The sequence below is a fragment of the Macrobrachium rosenbergii genome, chromosome 9 (genome assembly GCF_040412425.1).
Source record: "Macrobrachium rosenbergii isolate ZJJX-2024 chromosome 9, ASM4041242v1, whole genome shotgun sequence".
In the NCBI taxonomy this organism is placed as follows: Eukaryota; Metazoa; Arthropoda; class Malacostraca; order Decapoda; family Palaemonidae; genus Macrobrachium; species Macrobrachium rosenbergii.
This window is the reverse complement of record NC_089749.1, coordinates 45,238,811-45,265,850: the sequence shown is the minus strand read 5'-3', so window position 1 is coordinate 45,265,850 and position 27,040 is coordinate 45,238,811. Positions and strand designations below refer to the sequence as shown.

General features: G+C 37.5%; 1 protein-coding gene across 3 annotated transcripts in view; it reads right to left on the bottom strand.

The window, feature by feature from the left end:
- Nucleotides 1-27,040, bottom strand: part of phtf (putative homeodomain transcription factor) — a 134,707-nt gene that overhangs the window by 25,092 nt on the left and 82,575 nt on the right. For all 3 annotated transcript variants that reach the window (XM_067109026.1, XM_067109025.1, XM_067109024.1), the window contains 6 exons: nucleotides 18,542-18,673; nucleotides 17,946-18,135; nucleotides 13,319-13,441; nucleotides 13,018-13,189; nucleotides 7,865-8,014; nucleotides 7,536-7,614 (listed from right to left, as the gene is read on the bottom strand). In XM_067109026.1, the coding sequence (XP_066965127.1) occupies nucleotides 7,536-7,614; nucleotides 7,865-8,014; nucleotides 13,018-13,189; nucleotides 13,319-13,441; nucleotides 17,946-18,135; nucleotides 18,542-18,673 (846 nt within the window). The remainder of the gene's footprint in view (nucleotides 1-7,535; nucleotides 7,615-7,864; nucleotides 8,015-13,017; nucleotides 13,190-13,318; nucleotides 13,442-17,945; nucleotides 18,136-18,541; nucleotides 18,674-27,040) is intronic.

Below are 27,040 nucleotides of genomic sequence, written 5' to 3'. Positions count from 1 at the left end.
GAAGTAAAAAATTGATGGGGCTCCACCAACACTTGTGTAAAGCAGTTACAAAATAATGCTTGTTCTACATACCTTCATTGTTCAGTTTTCTTCTTTTTAGTTGGAAAAACCCACACAACTCACTATACATGCCTAAATTCCAAAGAAAAAGTGCTTCATGATAATAGGCGAGTGGGGGGGGTTCTGCCACTTACCCATCTCCTACCCATTAACTTGCACTGAGGAATCTTACTACATAAAAGGTGATGGTTTGTATTCCCATAGGAACAATAAACTTTCAATAAAACCTCAAAGAAAAGGAAAAGAAGTGAATGGCTTTTTGAAACATAAATATAAATTAAGTATTTCTAGGTATCAAAAGCAATTTAAAAATTGATTTGTATTTTTCATAGGTATACAAGCCAGTCTTTTATATAGGAGAATCCTTTAGCACAGCTGGAATCAGTCACTGAACTTGGTAACAAGGCAGTTAACCCTTAAACGCCTACTGGACGTATCATACGTCGACTAAAATTGTCTGTTGGGTGCCAAGTGGACGTACTGTACGTCGACTACAAAAAATTTCAACCTTCGGTCAACTTTGACTCGACCGAAATGGTCGAAAAACGCAATTGTAAGCTAAAACTCTTACATTCTAGTAATATTCAATCATGTACCTTCATTTTGCAACAAATTGGAAGTCTCTAGCACAATATTTCGATTTATAGTGAATTTTTGAAAAAACTTTTTCTTACGCCACATGTAACTCGGCCGAAAATTTCAGAAATTCTTTTCGTCATTTTGTCGTAATTTTTGCACTGTTCTACATTAGCCGTTACATAAAGTTTTATATATGAAAATGTGTGCAATTTCATGTACAATACAACAGAAAATAACTCATGGTTGTAGCTTTTATCAGTTTTGAAATATTTTCATATAAATCACAATAACTGCCAAAATTTCAACCTTCGGTCAACTTTGACTCGACCGAAATGGTAAAAAAACGCAATTGTAAGCTAAAACTCTTACATTCTAGTAATATTCAATCATTTACCTTCATTTTGCAACCAATTGGAAGTCTCTAGCACAATATTTTGATTTATGGTGAAATTTTGAAAAAAAAAAATTCTTTCAAACACGTTGTCGTAATGTTTGCACTGTTTAATAATAGTCGTTACATAAAGTTTTATATATGGAAATGTGTGCAATTTCATGTAGAATACAACAGAAAATAACTCATGGTTGTAGCTTTTATGAGTTTTGAAATATTTTCATATAAATCACAATAACTGCCAAAATTTCAACCTTTGGTCAACTTTAACTCGACCGAAATGGTCAAAAAACACAATTGTAAGCTAAAACTCCTACATTCTAGTAATATTCAATCATGTACCTTCATTTTGCAATAAACTGGAAGTCTCTAGCACAATATTTCGATTTATGGTGAATTTCTGAAAAAAAAAAAACTTTTTCCTTATGTCTGCGCTGTAACTCGGCGAACATCTCAGAAATTCTTTCGTCATGTTGTCGTAATGTTTGCATCGTTTACATCAGTCGTTACATAAACTTTTATATATGAAAATGTGCGCAATTTCATGTAGAATACAACAGAAGATAGCTCATGGTTGTAGCTTTTATCAGTTTTGAAATATTTTCACATAAATCACAATAACTGCCAAAATTTCAACCTTCAGTCAACTTTAACTCGACCGAAATGGTAAAAAAACGCAATTGTAAGCTAAAACTCTTACATTCTAGTAATATTCAATTGTTTACCTTCATTTTGCAATAAATTGGAAGTCTCTAGCACAATACTTTGATTTATGGTGAATTTTTTAAAAAAACATTTTCCTTATGTCTGCGCGGTAACTCGGCCGAACATCTCGGAAATTCTTTCGTCTCGTTGTCGTAATATTTGCACCGTTTTATATTAGTCGTTACATAAAGTTTTATATATGAAAATGTGCGCAATTTCATGTACAATACAACAGAAAATAACTCATGGTTGTAGCTTTTATCAGTTTCGAAATATGTTCATATAAATAACGATAAATGGAAAAAATTCGACTTTTGGTCAACTTTAACTCGACCGAAATGGTCGAAAACTGCAATTGTAAGCTAAAAAACTTACAGTCTAGTAATATTCAATCAATTAGCTTCATTTTTCAACAAACGGGAAGTCTCTAGCACAATATTTCGATTTATGGTGAATTTTTGAAAAAACATTTTTTACGTCCTCGGCGTTTAATTCATGCATCATTTTGTGATAATATTTTCTCTGTGTTGCTTTGATCGTTTTACAATTTGTTATATACCAAAATCATTGCAATTTAGTGTACAATACAACTAAAAAAATATTAACTCATTAGCTTTAACCGTTGTGCTTACAGCGCGATTTGTATACAATTATATGTTTTTTTTTTTTTTGCTGTCATATATTCCAATATTTATATATGATAATGATATTTTTTTCATTTCTGATGGTTGCATACTAAACTTCAGGCAATGACAAAAAACAGGAGCCAAAAATGAACTCTTAATCTTAAAAACTAAACATGCTGTGATTTTTGAAAAAACTTTTTTCAGCTTCGGCGCTAACTCACCGAACGCCGCATACAGGAGACATTTTTGTAAATAGAAGCTTGGCGTTTAAGGGTTAACTGGTGGTGGTAAAGGGGGGTGAGTAGAGTAATACTCCTCAATCACCTACTGACACAAGCCACAGCAACAAAGTGGGAAGGTCGAGGCTGTTTTAAGATGTATAAGACTGGTTTCTATACCTAAGAAATATACAGATTTTAAAATTTTTAATTTTTTTATGGAAACACAAACCATCTTTTATGAGGAACACTTACTCACTAGGTGGGAGGTAGTCTCTGTCAACTGACTGGAATTGAATGCCACCCAGAAATGTCATGACCCCAGTTGCTCATGCAATCAGAGAATGTCATGACTTCTGTAGCCTCCAAAAGGTATGGTGAAAAGGTTGACCTAAGTGGTAGGGCTTTGGCCAGAGTACCTTGCCTACAGGATTGTTCTTAATAAGGAAAAATCACAATAGAACCATGAAAGAGAATTCCAGGCAGAAGGCAACTACTTCTGAAAAGAACCAAGTTGCTCTACTATGCTCCCTCCCCCACCTCCCCTGTTTTTAAAAGGGAGTGCAGATACATAGATACTATGCTAAGATTAGGTACTCCAAGTGAAGGTACCTACATCTAACCTGACGCAGCTTATACTTCAGCCTAGATGCTGATCCATATGGAAATAGGGAAGAAAGAGGGAGTCCATTCTCTCTGTAGTCATCCCCCAAGCTTATGTGAGCTAAAGTACTTGGGCAAGATCTTTTGCCCAGAAGGAGCTGGGTGACTACACAAACTGTGAACTTCACTGCAAGTCTCAAAACTTTCTAGGGGCCTGTGGGCAACATGGCTCTGATAAAATGAGGAAAGGGATGCCTCCAACTTGAACATCTATCCTCATTGCCCACAAGTACCACAAAATACATTTGACTGTACATTCTTGAACCAGTGCAGAGGGTGTCATCCTCCTTAGATTAGTTGAGGAATTGTAACTTCTTCACAAGTTTTAAAAAGTCCAATCATCATAAGCACCAAGGTTAGAACACATAGGTAAATAACAGGGAAGGGAAGAAGTATTTTTATAGTTGTAGGTTTGATTTTTTTTTCCAATGTACTTTAAGGAGTTTGATACAAATGAAAAAAGAAAGGGTTTGCTCTTTTTGTGTATGTAAGATATACTTTAAAGAATGTTTGGGCAAAATAAAAAAATAATTTTTTTGTAAGATGTATCTTAAAGACTGCATCGTATAATGAGTTTAGGCAAAACGAAAAAGAAAGTGATATTTCTGGCAGCCTAACCTACCTTTTTGCATGTTGTGCATGAGAGAAAGAGGGATTAACTTTTTTTTATGTGTACTGTATTTAAAGTGTATTTTGTTACCTGTTTTATATAACCATATTTTGTTATAAATATGGTTAAAAGACCTACCTAATTGCCTTTTGTATCAAGGTTTCAGTTTCAGGTGTGATAGTTGTTTTTTTTTTAAGAGATTGAGTGTTTATGCTGATGTAGTATTGACAAGATAGAGGGAGTATGGGTATGGAGTTGTGGCTGAACACCCATAAACTTTTTTACTTGCACTTATTTGACAGGGCCTTGGCTTTCATAATCAGGATAATTGAGATTATTTATCCCTTTGCAACACCTGTTAAAAAGAAGGAAGATTCCTTTCTGAAGAAGATTTCCCGGAAAAACCCATTTACTAGTTAACACTCACAGAATACACCAAGCTGTAGTCTAAGATGACATGCAGACAAGAGGAGGAAGAGCTTAAAGAGTTCTGATGGAAGATACTTGAAAGCAAGTTTTTCTGAACGGTCTAAGCATGAAGTCATTTCCTATGATGTAAAACAGTACAACCTGTGCCATCCTATTTAGAGAATGTTTGGCGCATAAACCCTTAAATGGTTTGGGTATATGTCCCAGTTAACTTTTCTTTTAAGAGAGGTGGCTGTGAAACCCTACAGAGACAACTTCTAGGACCCTTCTCCATCATCACTTTAAACCCTGCTGGTAAGCCTAGAGATAAAACTATGATGTTCATCACAAGGGCCTGAAGTATTCTGGACTTCATTCCTTGTTTCTGTACTATTAACAAGGCAAGACAAGCAACCCCCCCAAAAATGGCAGCTAAAATAAGAAAAGTTACAAAATAAACCCTCCCCCAGCTCTTTTCCCCTTCCCTCTTACTTAGCCACAGCTAGAAGAGGATGGAAGAGCTGGAAAGGTTTCCCTTCCCTTCCTGAATGATAAAGGCTGGGATGCTGTTCTGACTTTAGGGAAGTTTCTACTTCCCAACCCTTGAACTAGAAGGCCTAGCTGTACCCAAAGGGTAACTTGTACTCTAACACCAATCCAATGAGGACATTTCTCCTCCCTTCCCTTAGGCAAGAGAGAAAGAATGGAAGTGTACAACTGCGCTGATGGGTGGGAATAAGTAAACTGTTTCCTTCCCACCCATGGTTTGAGTCCTTCATGCAAAATCCAACCAGCTCTGAAAGTTGTTTCAGTTGTGGAAGGAACCATTCAAGAGCTCTTTTCAATAAGGTCCATGACAGAACAGCAATGGTTACTTCCTCAAGATCATCAGGCTTACTGACAGCCCAACAATCTATGCACCAATACTGCAGCAGGAGTATGGAAAAAAGGCAAAGCTCCAAAAATACAAATTCCCTATGGCATGAGTTGGATACCCATCTAGAGGATGACACATCAATAGAATTGATTTCTCTTTTCGAATCAACTATATGAATGGCAAAGTCAATGATACTTGATAAAAAACAATTTTGGAGATGTAAATCCTCAAAATCATGGTTCACCACCCCATAGATTATCCCACAATACATAATACATTTGGTTCATACATAACCTCTTGAAATTGTGAAAAAGAAATTCCAATATTTCCTCAAGACCAGCCAACACCAAAATTACTGAAAAACATGTATGCATGTGTTAACACACAAGTCCCAGTCAACAGGTTAGGATGTCTCTCGTGAGTAAAAATCACATGGAATTGTGGTTCAGATGTCCTGAGTGTCTAAGCAAGAAAAAGCCTGCATATATATCAACAAGGAGGGTATGACAGCTACCCAAATTTTGATAAAAGCATAGGTCAATAAAAGACTGCCTGAGAGAGCATTTGCCAAAGACCATCCCATTTTGAATGTAAGGTGATCACATACAAACAGCACCTCCAAGCACTTGAAGTACAATACTGCAAAAAGGAGGTCTGTTGCATGTACTGCCATCAACCCAACATCCATTCAGTCTGATGACTGTAGGTATACTAAAGGGAGGCAGCAGCATTAGCTCAAACTTGCTTCCCCATAAGACACAAAAGAAGAATTAATGCACATGCATCAAGTAGTTACTGTATCCCCCTAAACCCTTGAGAAACGAGAAAGGTCTGAGGACTGTGCACTTGCCCAGGTGTGTACCCAGATACCCTTCGATGCAAAGTTCTTCTTCCTGTGTCTCAAAAATGACACTAAAAGAGGAGCTCACAAGAGATCTTTCCTGAAGAGAGTGCTCAGTACTGTGCAAACTCCGAGGAGTGCATTTATGGTTAGTAAGCACACGGCACTGGTTCCCACTTTCTACACCTAGAGGGTAAAGAAAGTGGGAGCCCACCCCACTGTCTAATAACAACCAGTGTGAACACCTTGCACCTCGCCAAACAAATGGGTTGGGCATTCCCCTCTTCCCCATGTCTCTTTAGATACATGAAGGGGGAGGATGTCCTGAACACCTGTGATTGCCCAGATCTAAGATCATGCACTTGCTGAGCTAGCAGAATAAGCATCCTCTATTGTTATCCTTCAGGATTATGCAACAAAGAACCTAGTCTAAGTGGGTAGGTATGGGATGGCAGTCCCCAAGGCAAAAATTGTCACCACAGGTGACTGAGAGCCTCCATCTCCCTTTGAAATGGAAGAGTGCTTGCAAGAAAACCCAAAGGATTTCTTTTAAGAAGCTTTACACTACCCTTCTATTCCTACTCCCACATAGGATAATGGAAGAAGAAGTAGATGAGGAAAGCTTGATGATGTAGGGGAGGTGATGGAAGAACAAAGCTTACCCTTCTTACTAAGGCCTAGCTTCCTCCCTGAAAAATATGCAGGAGTCCTGAAACTCCTAGCAGCTACAGCAACAGCAAGCAATGTCGTAAGTGTTGCAGCAACAGCAGACACAGCAGGCAATATCATAAGGGTTGCAGCAGCAGCAGACTTAATGGCTAGCACATAGTAGAGTGTATGATCTCCACATCCCTCAATATCCCTTCTCCTCAGAAGGGGTGAAATCAGGGAAGGAGTTAAAAGGACTTTGGTAAACAAAGGAAAGAGGTAGGCTAACTCTTGACTGATACCTCTTCTACCTGTTGCCTCCCAACAGTAATACTAACTCCCCTACAACCTGAACACTGTTGAAATTGCAAGGAATATTAATATACAAAGCAGTGGGAATCATGAATAGCAAAAAATGAGGGAAAGAACTGATCCTTCAAACCTTCAAAACCACGAAAAAACTCAGAAAACAAGCAAAAACACAAGTTCAACTTAACAGTTAGGAGGAGTGCAACAATGTCCTCTTATGGTGGCAGCCAAAGAAAAAGTGGCTAGTGCCGATAGCTCAGTGAGGGGTATCCCGCCACTCACCCCCATTAACTACCCGCCAACTACCTTGTTACTAAGTTCAGTGACCAATTCGAGCTGGTACTAAAGAATACTCCTAAATAAAAGACAATACAGGTAGTTTGTATTTCCACAAGAACACACAATAATATGAGTTAACAGCCATAACCATGCTTTGCAATTCACCCTTCACAAAAAATACTCATCATTACTGATCAGTGCTGCCACTTTCAGTGGTCATAACATTTTGTTACAAAATTTTCTTACATCAACATATGTGATTAACAACATTATCTTCCAACAATAATTTTCCAAAATTCTATTTTTTCCACCTAAACTTACCTTCAAACAAGATCTTACAGAGAGCCATGTCTTGATGTTATGTACTTTGTTCAAGCGGAAGTGTGGTAGATCATACTTTCTGTGGGGAGCATAAAAGTACTTTAATTTATATATAACTTTTGAAATTTTGACCAAAAAAGATTATTTTCTCCATTCACTAAATGCGAACAAAAATATACTGTACACTGAAATCTATAAGGGCAATCACACACAAACAGTAAAACAAATGTATATATCTTAAACTCCATTACACTCTTCTTCTATTCAACAGTTTCCTTAACTATATGCCCAAAGAACTGCTTGTAATTTTCTTAATTAAAGTATCTCACCTTGCCCGTCTTGCAGAAGTTAGATAACAAAAGTGCTTTGCATACAGGAACCTTTGTTTGAAGGTCCGTTCTGCAACAGAGAGTAAGAAGAAGAACCCAGAGGCGAGTAAAAACCGATTGACCATGCTTAGGAATACCACTGTTTTCACCCTGAAACAGAAGCATACCATGTCAACAAGAAAATGCTCCAAACATCTTAACTGATAACAATACTTTAAAATTAAAATTAAAAAATGCTTAATCTGTATATTTTTCAGCACCATATACAACATGGTGTGGTGGACACGGGATTATGAGAAAAGGCTCTCGTTTTTATACCTACGAAAAATATGACTTACTTTCAGATTTTTTATTTGTTCCTACAGAAATACAATCCATCACCTTTTCATTTAGAAGACATGTTTCTTAGGTAATAAGTAGTCTCTCAACTGACTGGTAAGTTGAAACTCCTTCCAGAAACTTCACATTCCAAGTCATAACCATGAGCAAAGGAGTGATTATTCCTGCAACCTCTTATTCCATCTAGCATAGGGATGATGGAACAATAGGGACCTGAGCCTGAGCAATTAGTGTCTAGAACCTAAAGCTAAAAAGTATTCCCAGAGAGCCAAGGCTGACTCTTTAAGGTGGGTAGGTAGCTCAATCTGGCTAATATGGGAAATGGGTTACATTACAGGTCTGCTGCTGACATCAACTTATCTAAAAAGGGAAAGCAGAGCCTGATACAGCAGGTACTTAGCCCAAGCTACTGCACCGGAAAGGGAGAGATAAGGAAAAGAGAGAACCAGTCACTCTTCCATTCTTCCTCAAACTTAAGCAAATCAAAATGAAATAAGCTTGAGTAACTATATATAGCCAGTTGGGCAGCCACCACAGCTCTTAAGGCAAAGGTTACCAGGTACAATGGGTTAAAAGTAGTCTGACAATTCCAAATCCCTGCTCTCATAACCTGTGAAACTGAAAAGCTCTTCAAAAATGCAAATGGCACATGAACACAATGTTTTTACAGTATTCTTCAATACAATACAGTAGGGTCTCGGTTTACATCCGTGATCCGTTCCTATAGCAAGGACGTAAATTAATTTTGTCCGTAAGTTGGAATTTAAGCAGACATAATGACATGAATCAATAAAAATAAAGAAATACATAAAAGAGAAAACAATTCCTGAGCACATACATACAGTGCACGGGTAAATATTATCCTATTATTTACAATACAGCAAATAAAAAGAAACAACTCCTTGTCTTTACTCCTGTGGTTGGCTTGCATACTGGGCGTTGCAAAGGGAGGTGAGACAGGCTTGACTAGGCTACTGGGTGGAAGAAGGTGCTGGAGATACTGGGGCAGGTGCTAGCCCCAAACTCTTCACTTTCACTCCCTTCCCCCTTTTCTCCCGTCAAGGTTTTAAACAAACTTTTAGCCTTCTCCTGAATCAACATTAGGCTAACTGGGATATACCGTTGATGCTGGTCTTCCAGCCAAAGCACTAATAATTATTCCATCTCAATAATGAGACCACTACGCTGCTTTGTAATCACAGTTGATTTCATAGGAGCAAATCCTTTCACATGTTAAATATGTGCTTTTTATCTTTGATGATCGTTGATACAGTTGTACGACTAAACCAGAGTGCGCGGCTGATATTCGACGGTGTTTCGCCCTTTTCAGATCATTTTATATCAACTTTCACTTCCATGGAGATGGCTTTTCTTTTCTTCATAGCACTGCCATCAGAAGAGTCTGCCTTATGCTTGGGAGCTATAATACAATTAAAAAAAGTTCCCAAAAAAGCAACACAAATGAGAGCAAATGAGACACAATTCAAGATGGCATATAGCAAGTGTGTGACCGACGCCATCTTCCCCATATTCCGTGCAAAGTTTGAATTTATGTCAGAATGAAGGAACAAGAATTTTTTAATAAATTTAGTGGAGATTGTGAGACATAAACACGAAACAATGTAGATTGAGTGCAGCATAAACCGAGACCATAACTGTAACATGATAATAATTACATGCAATACAATATAATTAGATACAGTAAGAAAAAAAAATTTTATTAAATCATCATTGTTATACATATACCTGTACTGTTTGACTTTTGCAAATGGATACTTCCCTCCACAAAAAAATTACATTTTTTAGAGCTTTTCAGTTTTTAGAATTACAGATAGGAAATTGTAAACCTGTACTACCAATGCTGATCCATGTGCCATGGGCTGAAGATTGTGTACAGAATGGGGTTCTCAGACCTGGTCATCCATTCTGTGGCACTCCTTATGCTCGATGAAAGCTAAACTAGTAAAGGCCACACTCACTGTCTTCCATGCACAACTCTTGGGCCCATGCCAAACCATGAGCAGACCAGGATTCAGCATGATCACACACAAATGGATTGTCCCAGTACCTGTCAGGAGAGACCTGTTAAACATGAACCCCTTATCAGTACATGCAGTCTTGGAACTGTCATACACTGATTGAGGAGGTAGCACTGACTCTACCACATGTGCTTTGGCAGGAACACAGGTGAATGAGTCACAAGTAGTTCTCTTGTCTGAGAAGGTATAGGCTGACTCAGGGTAACAAGCAAACAAGGTAACCCTCATCTCAACCTTAACTATGATGGATATAACACCCAGAAGTGAACAAACACTATCAGGCCCCCATGCAGGGGAAAGGCACTCACAAGCTGTACAGGACTTTGTGTGAGAGGTCTTCTTGGACTTCCTCCTGTGAGAAAAGAGCAGAGAGAAGAGGAAGAGCTTGATAACAAGGAAGAGGAGGATGAAGGAAAGCAACTGGAGAAGTGGATCATCATTATAAAAGTGGTCAATGCCACAGTCAATGCCTGGGGTATCTCCAATTGGAAGAACAACCGCTACATGAGGCTTAATGGAATTGGGCTCCTTAGAGGTAGTAGTAGCAGCAGCAGCAGCACCATTAGGAGCCCCTCCTGACTTAGCCAAAGGAAGGATAATTGTGATGGGCTCCTTGGGATACTGAAAAAAGCAATGCTCTTTTAGATATGACATACCATTTGCAAGAGAACCTTGATAAGGGTTTTGAGTGTAGAGCAATTCAAATAGATTTCAGTGCTGCTTTCAATTTAATAAATCACAATGCACTTATTAATAAAATTCAGAATCTTGGAGTGGGCGGATTTGTTTTAGGTTTACTTCAAGATTTCTTTACAGGCAGGCAGCAACAAGTTGCTGTTGATGGGATCTTTAGTGAACCAAGACCTATTGTGTCTGGAGTTCCACAGGGTAGTATTCTTTGTTCACTGTCATTTTTAGTGTATACAAGTAATATGGCTGCTGGCCTGAAAAACAAGATAGTTCAGTATGTTGATGATGCAACACTTGTGGGTGTAGTAGTCTCCACTTATGAGAAATGAAGCTGCCCTTAGTCTCAACCATGACATGAAGCAGATTAGTGAATGGTGCAGACAGTGGGATATGAGGCTGAACTCCAGTAAAATGCAAACTGTTGATCAGCAGATCTTACAGATTTTCCACCCCCAATCTCCCCTCCAAGTGGATGGGACTCTGCTGAATGAGTCTGGAGCTTTAACTATTCTAGGTGTAACTTTTGACTCACATCTTACTTTTGAGAATCATCTAAAGAAAGTGTCACTAAATGCTGCACAAAAGTCAGGTATTGTACTTAAGGCCTCATATATTTATAAGTGATAAAACAGTGATAAAATCAATACAACTTGTTTTAGGTAATTTGTCCTTCCTTTACTGAATACTGTTCTCTGGTATGGATGTCTGCTTCTGCCAGAGATTTATCTCTTTTGAGATAAGAATGGTTTGTGGTGGTAGATATCTGTTTCCTAATACACTAATAGCATTTATGACTTGGACCATCGACAGATGGTCTCTTGTTTGTCAATTTTTCATAAGTTGTATGTTAACAGATCTTTCACACTCACAATTGATCCCTTATCCCCTTTTCTCGCCAAGAGAAACCAGATTTGCTGAACAGCACATACAGTTCATACCACTGCTGAAAAACTTTGTTGCCACTTTAACAAAAACAAATTAAATACTGAATGTGAATAACTTACAAAGCAACAACTTTCTTTTTTTTAAATTAAACTAAAATTTGTCTAAACTATATCCCAATGAGGGAGTAGCTCAAGAAAAACAACACAATGGTCACTGAGACATTCATATTTAAAATGCCAAGTCATGGATGAAACTCCCTGTACAAAAACTTCCACTATTTTTGCCACTTCATACACCTGATCAGAAAGCTCACCAGCAGTGTGATGAGCCCCATTATACACATTATCACTGACCTCTGTCTTGCATGTATTCTTACACTTCCAGGATATTAAAGACCTTGCTTTCTACTTCCTCTTTCACATCTTCTTAGTCTTCATGTCCTTTCCAACAATTTGAATTATACACTTTTCTCCAGCCTATTGTTGTATGTTATTATTACTGGGATTTTTATTACTGTCAAAATACAGTTTTACCAGATCATATTTCTAAGCTTATAGGGTATGCCCAAAGGCATCACTTCTTAAATAAGGGGGTAAAAACATGAAGATGACAAAGGTTCTGGGAGGAGATTAAAAGGTAAACAAAAGAAAAGTAAAGAAAGTTGCAGCTAGGCCTGAAAGGATACTGAAAAACTTTTATTACTAAACTACAGCTGGCTGAACAAGACAAACTGTAGAGAGTGCATGACTAAAGGAATCTACAGTGTGGATCCTTCCTGATGAAAGATTATGGAAGCAGCCAACTTGCCTGACTAATGCAGAGGCTTCAAAGAATACTATCTTGAGTAATAAATCTCATACAGGATCTCCCATGATTTGCTAGTTCTTAAGGGTTGTGAGAGGCTCCTATGAAGCAAGGTCAATTGCCACTGCAGAAGAAAAGCCTTCACCTCATGATGTTTACAAATCTCTGCCATGTACCTCAAGTCTTGTTGTGCTAGCCAACTGTTAAAATTACTAACACATTCAAAAACTTTTTTTACACATAATTAAGCAAATAAAGTGTAACAGTTCCTCATACTTCTTTACACCATTGTTTAACTTCACCTAATCCATCCTCTGCACTTCCCTTATAACAAAGTTCTTAAAAATTACAACCAAAAACAAAACTTGAAAGTAATTTTTGTTGTTGTTGACATACCAGATATTTCTGCCACACAGACTATCAAATAATTTTTGTGACGATGAAAGAAGAATCTTGTGCCAACTTCCAAGATCAGATGTAACAATGTCCTCCAAGGCTTCTCCTAGAATGGAATAGTCTAGACGATACACGCTTGGAACCAGAGAAATCATCACAGCCATAACAAGACCTAGTAAAGGGATAAGAGCTATGAAATATTCACACATTCAAATACTTCTGTAACAACTTGACTCAATCTGTAAATATGCTAACTTGAAAAAAATGTTAATGTAACTACACAGAGACAATACAAACTCACCAAACTGTAGATAGTAAGTGTTATGCTGCAAACTGTCTACTTTCGATATCACAGCCGAAGATATGTCCAGCACAGAAAGGTCAACCTTCTTCAAGTCTGCTCCTTCAAATATCTTGCAACTTACTGGAACACATATTAAAATGCAATATGAAAGTCATGGCAAACTTACAAATGTTATAGATTCATTAACTAAGTGTGGGCTTAAAAATCTGTATTCCTCCTTCTGCAGGATAAACCATATACTGTACTGTACAAGCATATCAGTTATTATACTGCATGGGCAAAATTCACTTGTAACATCAACCAGTAAAGACCTATGAATAAAATAAATGCACATGACAAGACATGAATGATTCTTCCAGACAAATGACAGATTTTGTTAATATACAGCCATTCTCATCCACAAAAGCCTCAAAAGATCCCAAACACTACTAAGCTGTTATAACTTTGCAGCTTTATAACTTTACAGCTTTCTCCTTTTCCATAAACTAACTTGGTTTGCTCACTGTAAGGGTATTTATGACTGCCAGTCTTTTAAAATGCTTATTTCTATACCTACCTAACATTCATATAAGTTTTGAGCTGCAGGCATGCTCAGCAGATAAGAAAAATTAAAAGAAAATAGAAGGATTGTCCTGGTTTATTAGCCTAACTCATCTTCCCATTTACCTTCCCTCCAGTAGGTAATGATAAAGTGATCTGTTTTCTGTGGCTCCATTAGTTTTTTGCCCACTGGACTGTGAGGAGGCTGGGTGGATTATGTGAATGTTAGACAAGTATAGGAATAATAAAATTTTATAGAAAATTGGTATTATTTCTAAGAATTGTACATAACATTGTTAAGGATGGTGGAATTGTGTGGCACTCGACAAAGGAGGTAAATTCAACCCACAGAAAACAAAACTGGTTTTAAAAGTAAACCAACATGTGACACATGTCTGCTGCAGGTAATCCCATTGTCAATTCCTGCCTTCAGCTGAGCACTGGCATCAGATAATGGCCCTCACGGTGTATGCAATGTAGAGAGGTACCATTATAGAGGGACTTGCTTTAATGTTAAGCAAAGATGGCGATCACATGCCAAAGATAATGTCATACAGGGCTGATTATATTAAACTAAAAAATACCAACTTAATACCAGGTAGCTCCTACATGCAACATGTGTACCTTCATACTCCCCACAACTCAATACCAGGATTTTTAAAACATAAGGAGGGAAGGAATTCCTCCTTGCAGTTCAAGCTAAGTAGTCACAGCAGCAACAGCAGGACTTAATGGATAACAATTGTTAAGTGACAACCACTCATCTGCATATGCCATTTTGACGTCTTATAACAAATCCTTGATAAAATCTGAGACACAGCCACAGCTCATACTTTATGTGCCTTCACCTTGACAACAGGTAGAAATCACTTGTCCAAATTATTTTGAGCTAAGCAAACTAAAGAATGTATTAAAAGGGATATGGCATATTTAAACAAAAGTATACAATATAAAATTGAACATATCTAATTAGACATAAAAAGGTCTCCTCTTCATTCTCCACTAGCTAAATCAGATTTGGTACAGTGACAGAACAAGAGAGAAACTGATTACATGCCATCTGATAACAGACCATTCGATGAACTATAGCCTACCCTCAATATGTTCACTGTTCATAATACAATATTTATCTCTTGTTATATCTACACACTTTCGCTTCATTTTTGCAGTGCTCAAGACCATTTTTCGGATGAACTTCCACTGAACTTATTGCCCCTCTCTTTCAAGGTTGTGCTTGAAGACCTGGCCATTAAATGGGTCACTTTTGTTATGCTTCATATGTTTCTTTGGTCTAAGCATGTTTACAATAATGTAAGTATCAATACACATAACATTTACAGCCCAAAAAAGTATGCATACTGTATATTCACAATCATTGCTTCCATTAGGTAGTCTTGTCAAAACAAATGTAAAAACAGTAAGAGTGCTAAAGAGAAAAAGAAATAGCAAACAAGAGCAAAATTTTGCTAAGTAACTCTTGTGGTATGACTTGCTTCAAAGATAAACATTCAACACCCAGAGAAGCTACTACTGTAGTCCACAAGTAACAAATGATTCAAATTAAAACCTGCAAAAATAGAGACATTCTTATCTAACGCATTTTGCCAGTATTAAGAATAGCCATACAGCATTTAAAAATGTAAAGGCATTTAAACAAATGGGTGTGCCAACAGTATAAAAAAAAAAACTGAAAAAGAAAGTTACCCCCATTTTGCTATGGGATCATTTCTAGTTTTTGAATTTTGGACAATATATGCTTTAAGGTATAGGTTTCAGACACATGGATGATTTTCTCCAACCCACACAGCTATTGGTAAGACAGGCCAGCCTCCTACAGGATTAGAGGTGGAAGTGACTGAGAGGGAAATGGTGGTAGCCACAACCTTCCAACCACTGGAATGACTTGGTTCCCTCGCAGACAGCTAAGTCACTGAACCAACACAAAGCAGTCCACTGAGGAGCTCCTGTAGATGGGATGCAATACACCATCTCAAGTTGTTGTGGACCACGGAACAGTCAGCAAAGAAAGACAAAAGGGCTTGGAGAGAATGATCAGGGGATACTGGAAGAACAGTAGAAGGATTGGGAATAAACACAGGCATGTGGGGTTACTCAGGAGTGTTCACAGGGAACACTACCTGACTCTCTAAGCCTACCTATTCTTCAACTACATACTCCACATCGGAACAAATATCTTTACCAAGAAACTTCCTGCTCCTGTGCTTAACCCATTCATTTATACCAATGACTGATGTAGATGTCATCCAAATTTAAGTCCTTCACATTCTGATGACATACACAAACACAAAAATGAAAACAAAAAAGGATTGCACAAACCAGCAGACAAGATGAGAATCATTTTCAGTGAGTATTCCTAATATTTTTTTATACATATGTAACATGTATCTTCATTTGTTTAGTTTTAGATTTTTATTCTATAATTAAATCACCTATCTTTTTTCTGAGAGAGAGAGAGAGAGAGAGAGAGAGAGAGAGAGAGAGAGAGAGAGAGAGAGAGAGAGAGAGAGAGAGAGAGAGAGAGAGAGAGAGAGAGAGTGTGTGTGTGTGTGTGTGTGTGTGTGTGTGTGTGTGTGTGTACAAACACTTAACTGAGTGCCACTGATTTCACGGAAACGTGGTGATACTTTGTCATTCATTTTTTTTTATATTTTCCTTGATATAATTTTAACTTTTGCAGTGCAAAAAGTAGATAATTCATCTGGACGTGCTATGGATTGGGGAAAATCACAAAATTTTCCTGTATCTTGTAAATTATACTCTTTATTTCACATACATAAACTTATTTTGGGGACTTTTTTATGCCACTGTATACAGCAATCAATCAAATTACCAAATGAAATAAAATTGAAAATTGTCAGAGGTACATGTCTTTGAACAAAAAAAAAAAAGTAAAAACAGTTTTTTGCGTGCATAGCATGGGTAACTGTTACTTTTCTTACGGAAAAAGTGATGATGCTACTTCCTCATTAACTTTTTCATATTTTCCTTTCTATAATTACAACTTTTTCCACTGCAATAACTAGGCAATTAGAGCATGCTATGGATAAAAAACTAACACTTTATCGCACATAGTTTTTTGGCATTTTTTCTGGGGGAAGTGCAAAATTTTCTTGTATTTTGTAATTTCTATTCATTGTTCCACCTACATGGCAGTTATTTGGGGTAGGGATTTTTTATGCCATTGTATAGAAAAATCATTCAGCTGCAAAATGAAACAAAATAGAGCAGTCTGCCTTGAAAATTGTTGAAGCTACATGTCTTTGAACAAAGAAAGGTACTGTATAAACATTTTTAAGCCTACTACTCAAGTCACTGCCACTTCCCACAGATATACTGTTTATGAGGGTCATAAGCAAAAGGGTTAATATATGGTATCACAACATCAACAGGCTTACATACAGGGTAGCAATCTTTCACGTTACACACTTTACCAACACAAGTCAAACGCTGTGCATGCCTGACAAGCTTAGTCTCAGACAAACAGTTCCAACACTGATTATTCCTGCGATCTCTAGTATAAAGAATTCTTTTACTATGATGAAGACATCCTACACAAAACAAAAGGTAGAACTACCAATTTTCCAGTGTAACTCAAGAAAAAAAACTGAAGTACTTTCAATTAGCCAATCTGCACTACCACTGATGTGAACACACCAGCAGAATACTAACCGAGGCACAGAAAATGGGATCACTGTCTTTACCTACCAGACAGAAAAGATATATGTGAAGACAAGATGTAACCCCTCTGTTCCCTTTTAATTTTTCTCAACTGCAAAGCAAGCCTGTGGCTCGAAATTTATAGCTATGTAAATGTTAGGTATGATTAAAATAATATTTTTCATATGCTAACACCAATGGGATTGGCACCTTAATAGCCTTTTCTAGATCAGGCCTACAGAAAATAAAAAGAATAAGGAATCTTATATATGAAGGAAATGACAGGCAAACTGCCACTTTTAGGAAGCAAAGTTTTAAGCCTGGGAAAACAGAAGCAGGAAGACAATCATAAAGCTTGGTAATCAATGGAAATAAAAGTCACTGAACAGTGCAATCTGAGGATTACCTTTGTCTGAGACATTTGATGTTGAAGTAATGATGGCAGCTGGAGATCCCTGAATGTTCCAGTCCAAAGCTTCCGAATGTGAAAATCGCTTTTCTAGACTCTCAGTATCATCCCATCCACCTTCACTCTCACTACTGTAACTCAGATCATCACTGTTTGTGGTAATCCCAGTCCATTCATATTCTGAAAGCTACCATTTACAAGCACAGTTATCAAACATAAAAACAAGAACGTCCAACAAGGATGTACTTCCAAAAAACAAATGAACCTCTGCTTTGAAGAGATTTGCTACTTTATACTTTTCATACTATTATACTGTGTTTATGTAAAATGTTAAAACCTGCCTATCATACAAGTTATCTAAATTATTAAGTTTTCAAATACAAAGTTATTATACTGAGCATTCAGTCATAAAGTAAACATGTTAAGCCATACCTCTAAAATAAATTGCAACTTTCATTACTTGATATTCACCTATGCTAACCACTCTTAAGTGTCAAAGGGGTCCTAAACAATTCAAGTATAAAATATAAAATTCACTGTCCAGTTACAAAATATGCTAACCTGTATCAATAGTTTAAAACACCAATAATTACCTTTGACTTAGAATATTGTGAGGATGGGCTCTGCTCAGCATCACTTTCACATGAAGAATTACAAGAGCTTCGTTCAACAGCAGAAGGAGGAAGGTTATCTCTCTTAGAGCGGGAGCCAGTGCCATCTGAGGTCTACTGAAGCAGAAATGAGAAAAATGTACCATAATATAGTTTACATTACCTAATAATCTGACTGCTTACAGTTTATACAACATCAGAATTCAATTTTACAATTATTCTGCTTACAATTTATAGAAACATTAAAAATCAATTTTACAATTATTTCTTTTGGCATTACATGAAAGGAATTATAAATCATTATTCCATAACTAAGAATGCCATCATTGCTATCAATGCTGTTTTAATGGCAGAGTGTTTTCCTACAAACTTATCAATCACAGATAAGCCTATATTCATGACCGAAGTGTTCCCGAGGTTCATTAGCCTTTGTCTAACAGATAGAAGTAAAGTAGTCTCACAGTTTATGAACCACATGCATTCCCCAAGTATCCCTAAATTACTTTCCTCTTTGTGGAGCTGGGAGTAGGACTGTACAGTATCATTATCATTATTATTATCATTACTGAATGACTGTTACTGTACTTGTTACTGGTGTTGTTGGAGTCACTGTTCACAACCCACATCAACTAATAGTAAGCTTTTCCTCCTTTCTGGTGTAATGGAGGGAGGGACCACATCTTTTTCAATTTAGCTTGTGGGAGGAATGCAGACTGAATGCTGTCAGCTGCTTCGTGGTTTTTAAGCAAAAGGATATGGTTTTGATGGTTAATTCTTTCACAATACCAGCCTCATCATGTTTGGTCTGTGGCAGATTCAATGCCCCTATTGGCAGTAAGAATTTGCATAGCAATAATTTTTTTCATCACTCCGTGTAACCTTATACTTCATGCTATGTTAATGAATTTGATGTCATTGTAAGGCTAATGAGCTGTAATTTACCATGCTAAGTTAAAAAAATTCCTAAGAACAGAATAAAGCAACCATATCACGAGTCGAAGTTAGCTGTATTGGAATTTTTTTTTTTTATTCACCAAAAATTGCTAAACAGAGATACACAGTCACTACCTAACTTACAAACGAGTTACGTTCTGGACGGCCATTCGCATCATGAATTGTTCGTGAGTTGGTTTTCTATATTGCAATGAAGGGATACCCTTCCCAAGTCACCTTGCCCTCCAAGCTTTGCAAAGGAACGTACAGGAAAACATAACTTTTATTCCTTTAAGAGAATTTACTGTAAACTTGCATTGTTCTATTCTTTTCAAAAGAAGTACTATAACTTTTAATCACACTGCTGACTGAGAAGGAGGTCATGGAAAACATTGCCCCTTCTTAAATCTCTTATTATCGTTCCCTGGATTCCTGTTAATCCTTTCTCTCGACCCTGTGACTACCTCGAAACCTCTCTTCCAGGTGCGAAGCCATTTAGAGACAAAATCCCCACCACAGGCACCAGATGAACTGGTGATGGGGATTTACCCAAAGAGAAAGTTTTGGAAGGCCCCATAGCAACCAACTGCCAAGTGGTAGTTGCCTTACCATGTGGCTGACCGGACAATCGCAAGGTCACAGGATTGTGCCAAAGCCCATATGCTCACCCATAGAAAGTGGAATGCCGAGAGCATGGGAAGATAATCCAGCAGAGGTCATAAAAGGAGCCACATGACCCGAACCAAAGTAGAGACCTCTGGCAGCAGATCCAGCAACATCTTCCCCTTGACCTCCACCCCATCAGGGCCATATCCCAAACCACGTGGCTGTTTTCTTAGCCCAGTATTCTTCAAGTGCTAAGTTCCTTCCTTCCCCCATCTGGCAAAACGCCAAGGACCCATGCTCCAACATAAGGTAACGTGCTCGGATTTGAGGTTTTCAACAGTCATGAATGCTTTTATCTTTTACTGATTTACTTTTTCATTTCCAAGAGCAATTTTCCTCACAGACCTGACCTTCATTTTGCAGTGCATTAATCTAAATTCATAAGTGTTTACTAGTGCTTCAAATCGAGAAGGGTTTAAAAGAAAAGGTTATTCCATCTTCCTAGTGTTCTTCTGTTCTTTGCAAAAATTCTTACAGAATAGGCATGCAGAGCAAAATTTGAACTTACAGGTGGCAAAGGGGAGTGCTTCAAACAATTTTAACTTGTGACCTTATCTCTGAACGTTTGTAACATGACACAGCAGCATAAACAGGTGTAGGGGCAGGATCATCCAGAGTAGTTGCAATACCTTGTGAAGAATACACATGGGGAAAGGTACACCAGCATGCCACTCATCTGGACTGAATTCCATCAAACTGGTATATGCCAGTGCATGGAACTGCAAGTGGTTCAGTTTATTTTGGTCTGTGGTAAACTTACAATATAAAATGTATGCATTTTTCAATGTAATTTGCAGCAAGTACATCAGCATTTTCTTTGACCACTTCACCCATCTTCTGTATGAAGCTGTAGTACCTGATCATCTGGACAAAGTGGTCTACTCCCCTCTTATACTGTATGTATTCCACAATAGCAACATGTTGTTGTAATGCCATAGTCACCTCCTGAGTAACTCCACCCTTCTTTACCTTCTTTTTTTTAACATACTATTCTGTGTCCATGCCCTGCAAGTTGGTTATTACAGTAACCAACCTTGAGTCCATCCAGCACAAAATAAAAGTACTGTTTTGCCTTTTGTCAGAAGTTGATACTGTAGCGGGGAAGGTTTGTGTTTTGCCGAGTGCACTGAATGCCTTTGCTGCCCCTCTCATAAGCTGTAAGTACCAATGGTGTGCACCCCTTGTTCATACAGCTCTTCTGTCAGCTTCATGGAGTTGTAATAATTATCCATGAACATGTGATAACCTTTATTCAGATATGGGCAAAGCAACTGAAAAACCACATCAAGCAGAGGACGATTTGCACCATGGTGCACCTTGAAATTAAGCACATAACCGGATTCTGCCTCACACAAAATATAGATTCTGAATCCACATTTCACTGGCTTCTTTGGTTTATACACTGAAAGATAAACTGCGTCTCCACGGAAGCATACCTTCATCCAAAGACAGGCTCTTTCCTGGCACATAAAGAAGCTGACACAGTTTTTTGGATATGTTCAAGCACTGTTCACACAAGGATAAGCCTATTGGTATCATCTGATGGTATTGCTAGCGGATTCATAGCATAAAAAGAGGGTGGTATCTGCACAAACTCTGTGTATGACATCAGTAGTTGCCATGCACCTTGATAGTATTTTAGTATTTATTATATTTAGACCAATAAATCAGTTCTTGTGGCAATTTCTGCACCCCCATAAAAATGCACATTCTGACATAAGGTGCAATAGCAGTAATATTGCAGCCCTGCCACTTCAGTTTGCTGTTTTGCTTGAGAACATCCCTGCAATAAATTGCATAATGACTAGCTTCTTCCATCAAACAACAGAGTAATTCTTGAGTGAAAATAGCTGGAGGAAACCTATGGCACTTGTTGGCACAGGCACTTTCAGCTGCAAAACATCTGTAAATTCATGCATTACAGGCAGGTCAGGATCTGTAGACCACCTTCATCTTCGTTATCAGCAACAGAAGGGGAAAGAGTTGTTTGCGAGGGACCTTGCTGAGCACCGAGGGAATCAGGCTTACCACCTCCCTCTCCCTCCCCCTGCCCTTCTTGCCTTGAGTTCGTGCGTCAGTGGTGGAATGAAGGGGGATCTCCTCCTCACTGCTATCAAAGCTTTCTATTTAGACCACAAAGTTGTCACTGCTATCATCACTGTTTGTGTCACTTTCACTCTCCATAGACATCAATAGCTTACAGTATTTATCTTTCTAGGTGTTTAATTATGCTTTTGGAACTCAGTACGGCCTGGTAAACAGAACTTGTTAAAGGAATGAAGTGCCATCACAAGCTGTCTTCTCCAACTGCTCATTCTCTTTTGTTGGGCCCTTACCCTTATAAAACAGCACTCTAACACACTTTAGCAATTTTGCTACAAATCCTGAAAAAAAATCAGCAAAACTGAGTAAGAAATAATGGAGTTATAAGCATTTAAATCTACAGCGCTGATAAACAATCCTCACAGATCAGGTCACGTGGTCAAACTGGCTACTAGAAAAGGAAATTTCAGTGCATGCACAGGTCATGAGCTCCACCCACCCAATGCCATGAGGAGAAACAATATCTCCTGATGTAATATTCAACTCTCTTTGTTAAGACACACTCTTCTGATTTTTGCTGAATTTCTTAGAAAAATATCTTCTGACATGCATGCATGGTCTTCATGCACATCGAAATGAGGCAGTTTGGATGCGCATATGAATGGATTAGGAGTGAAAGGGTTAAGATATAATTTGTGCATAAGGTTTGAAGGAATTGACTGATGCACTTGTTGCATTCCTTCTGCGTGATTTATTAATGCACATGTATCATTTGAAATACTAGGGTAGGTGACTTTATTTATACAGTAATTACAATGTTAATGCACTTATATACTGTGGAAAGTTATCATTATACCAGTAAAAATGGATACTGGAAATGAGTGAACATGCATAGATAAAGGTGATTGTTCACTGTTAAATCTGATTAGTGGGTCTAATTTCAAAGTGTTAATGTTATTAAAAGACATTTTATAATGTAACAACAGTGCTCGAGGACTGGAAAAACTAGCTAAATTGTGACACAAAAACATTATACTTGTTTCTATGTTTACATTTTATTTATAAACAGTAGAGAAGACATGTGCTTCCTTGCTGAAGGAGAAAAATAATTTTTGATAGCTTAGTCGCTTGTTTCGTCCTCAAGGAGTTACCCTTGCATGGTCTACCAGAGCTCCATGGTGACTAGACTAATATAAAGAATTCTCTTTTAGCTGGTCTTGTAGCTGGGTATTGTGTCGTAGAGCTGTTAATCAGCTCAGTGGTCTGGTAAATAAACACTATAACCTGCAAGAAGGTGAAGTGACTATTGCACATGCACATCCGCCATCTTGTTTACAAACGGACCGGCAAAAGACAAGGGAGCCATTACTCTTCTAGTCAATGGTTGCGTGTATACCTAAAGCCCATGCTCCATAATTCCTGCTCTTCGATTTTCTAATTTCATTAGCGAGGATCAAGGAAACATCTAAATTTGACAGGTAAGTGCTTAATTTTAAGTTCCATTTAAAAATTTTTAGTTTTAAACTGTGGAAAAGGTAAATTTGTGTATGAAAGTCGGAAACAGGCATTTTTTGCGAGCGCATGGTCAGTGTTTCCTCATGATCTCTGATTGTTATTTGTAAAAAGCAGAAATTGTTTTGAAAAATTTGTCATTCTATTTAAAAGTTTTAACTAATAATATGTTCCACAATTTATTATTTAGATAATCCTTTCAGATAACGATTTCTACAATAGCCTAGGCAGTAGCCTACATCAGATTAAGTGAGAATAATTTAGACTTAAGTAGATGTTGTCTGCAGCCTATAACCTACGATCACATATCCTTAAGGGTGAATTAACTAACCTGGATTAGGTAGTAACCTAAATTAAGGTATGTATGAACCTTTTAAGACATTCAGTATTCTGTTATGGGCCTAGGCAGCATTCTAGTTTACATCAAGGACCCTAGGATTAGATAAACAGGCAAAATTCATTTCTCAATATAATTTGGTTCAGATTCCACAATAAGCTGTAGGTCCCGTTGCTAGGTATCCAATTGGTTCTTAGCCACTTAAAATAAGTCTAATCCTTCAGGCCAGCCCTAGGAGAGCTATTAATCAGCTCAGTGGTCTGGTTAAACTAAGGTATACTTTTACAGACTTTTTTCTTTTATATAGCCTGTATACTTTAAACATGATCTAAATAATCCAGGTCCAGGCAGTACCTTATGTTAGGTTAAGTGGTAACCTTTTATGAAACATCCCATTACTGAGGACTAGATGAAACAGTACTCCGTGCTATGGGTGGTAGCCTGGCTTTAAAGCTACATCTTAAGGTAATCGTGTTTTATGTAAAGATGACTGGTTAACCCCATACCCTTAAGGGTGAATTAATATAAGTACTATATTGTGTAAAAAAAAAACCTTATTCAAAACATTACTTAGCTTTAAGATATTAGGTTACAGTATTTAGGTTAGGGAGGATTTGATGGCCATCAAAATTTAAAAAAGTAAGACATTGGAGTAAAATTTTGTATATACATATACTGATTGGTTAGGTAGGGTTGTACTGTCACACAGAATAGGGCTGAATAATGTGCATGAATTTAAAAATAATATAGTATAAGGCTCATGGTTGTGTTTTTATCCCTTCACACCCTGCTCTTTCCAAACTGCTATCTTTAAACTAATAACAAAATCTTGTCACATACTAAGGGTTGAACTTCTTAAAACCGGCATTCGGTGGTCCAGGAACTCCCACGGTTCGGCTCGATTTTGAATCAGCCGCAATTAGTTTGTTGAGCAGACACGAGGGCGGCACCACATATTGTTTACAACTTCCCTACAGCAAAAATTATGCCATATCTCTTTTGTTTTTATAAAAATAACTGTTAGTAATGAAAATGTGTGAAGTCAGATATGTTTTCAATATCAACTTTACATGAATAAATATATTTTTTTAAAGATTTCATTTGAGAAGGCTCTACCAAGCCAAAGCTTTTAATCAAAACAATGAGACATTTGGCACCGCACAAATTCCTTACTCTTAGAGTGCTTGAAAGACTTGAAGGTGATACAGTTTTGATAATTTCTTTTATATAGCTGTATATTTACCCATTCAATATACCACCCACGAGATCAGGTGATGCTAGAAGTAAGATGCGCAAGCGTAAATCTTCAACTATGCTAGAAAATGTTTCTATCCTTCCCCTCCCATTAGCGAATGTTTAGTGCTCATTTTCCTTAAGAGATGGTGGTGTGCTTTGTTTACTTTTTGATGAAGTGTTAAATGCACTGAGTGATCACCGAAATTCATTCTTTAATTCAGTCATTTCTATACCCTCTACAATCAAAATAAATGATGAAGAAACTAATAGCGATAATTATGGAGATAATAAATTTAAGATATGAAAATCACTGATAACATTCTGCAGATTCTTAGAAAAGTTAAGTAGTTGACTTATGGTTAGGCTAACCAGGAATGTAGGCTAAATGTGTTAAATGAAGTACTGTACACTATTTTAAAGAAAATTATACAGCATGAAGTTATAAAAGGATAAAGTGAAAATATATGAGTAATAAAATGAAAAAAAGTGGTGTCAGAACTTAGCCAAGCAATAGGCTAAGTTGGCAACTAGGCTATTTGTATGTGGAATTAGCTTTCAGGACTTTGTTTACATAAGGGCTTCATTTTTTAGGGGTGTAATCTACAGTATATTATGGGATTTTCTGTAATCCAGCAGTGGCCTGCTAGCACGCTGTTGGCCCAGCGTTCGACTCTCCGACCGGCCAATGAAGAATTAGAGGAATTTATTTCTGGTGATAGAAATTCATTTCTCGTCATAATGTGGTTTGGATTTCACAATAAGCTGTAGGTCCCGTTGCTAGGTAACAGTTGGTTCTTAGCCACGTAAAATAAATCTAACCCTGTTAATCAGCTCAGTGGCCTGGTTAAACTAAGATATACTTAACTTTTTCCAAGGTTTCCAGATTTAAGAGGTTGGACTGTATTGCCTTGTTGGCAGTAATCTCCCCCTTCAAAATGCTCCACTCATCCAAAAGGTCGACAGTCACTGTTAGGTTTGTATCAAAAATATATTCTTCTATAAAAAAGTTTGTTTTACTACAACCCCAGCAATCATAAGTAAGCCTACATTGCTATTTAGTCCAGAGGCTGAAATGCTGAATACCCCAGCATCATTGTTTATGTCTGTAGGATCCATAAGAACACTTTGGGATGAGTCAAGAACCAAGTTTAATAAGTTTGTCAACAGTAAATATTAAATCTGTGCTCTGTAAAGCAAGGACCCTGTATCCAGTAAGAGTCAAGGCGAAGAACTATAATGTCACCATGCCAAAACAACATGAATGGAACTGAAATATCTTTCGCCCTCAAGCAAAGTGAACATGATTCCTAAATGCTGAATATGCTGGGACATATAATTATGCATCATAGGGGTCCAAGCATGCCATAAAGACTCCCCTCCTAAAGGACTGTTTCTCTGACTTAGTTGCTGCCATAATGAAAAGGGTTCCTGCGGTCTGCTGCAGGAACTCATTCATCAGGCTAAGGTCAATGACTAGGTGCCAACCTCCAGTTGCCTTTAAGAATAAAAACAGACAACTGGTAAAGCCAGGCAATCCATACTTCACTTTCTTAATCACTGATTTCACCTCAGTGTCCAAAGCACTGAATCCCTCAATGCCACCATCATACAGCGCTTAATCCAATGTGTGCAATGTGAAAAGGATTCCTCTGCAGAATGAAAAGTTGTACCTGACTTGCCACATTCACTACCCTTTGCTCTGCCACAATTGCCATAAATTCTAGAGAAAAGACCTAAACAGTGGAAGAATGCTC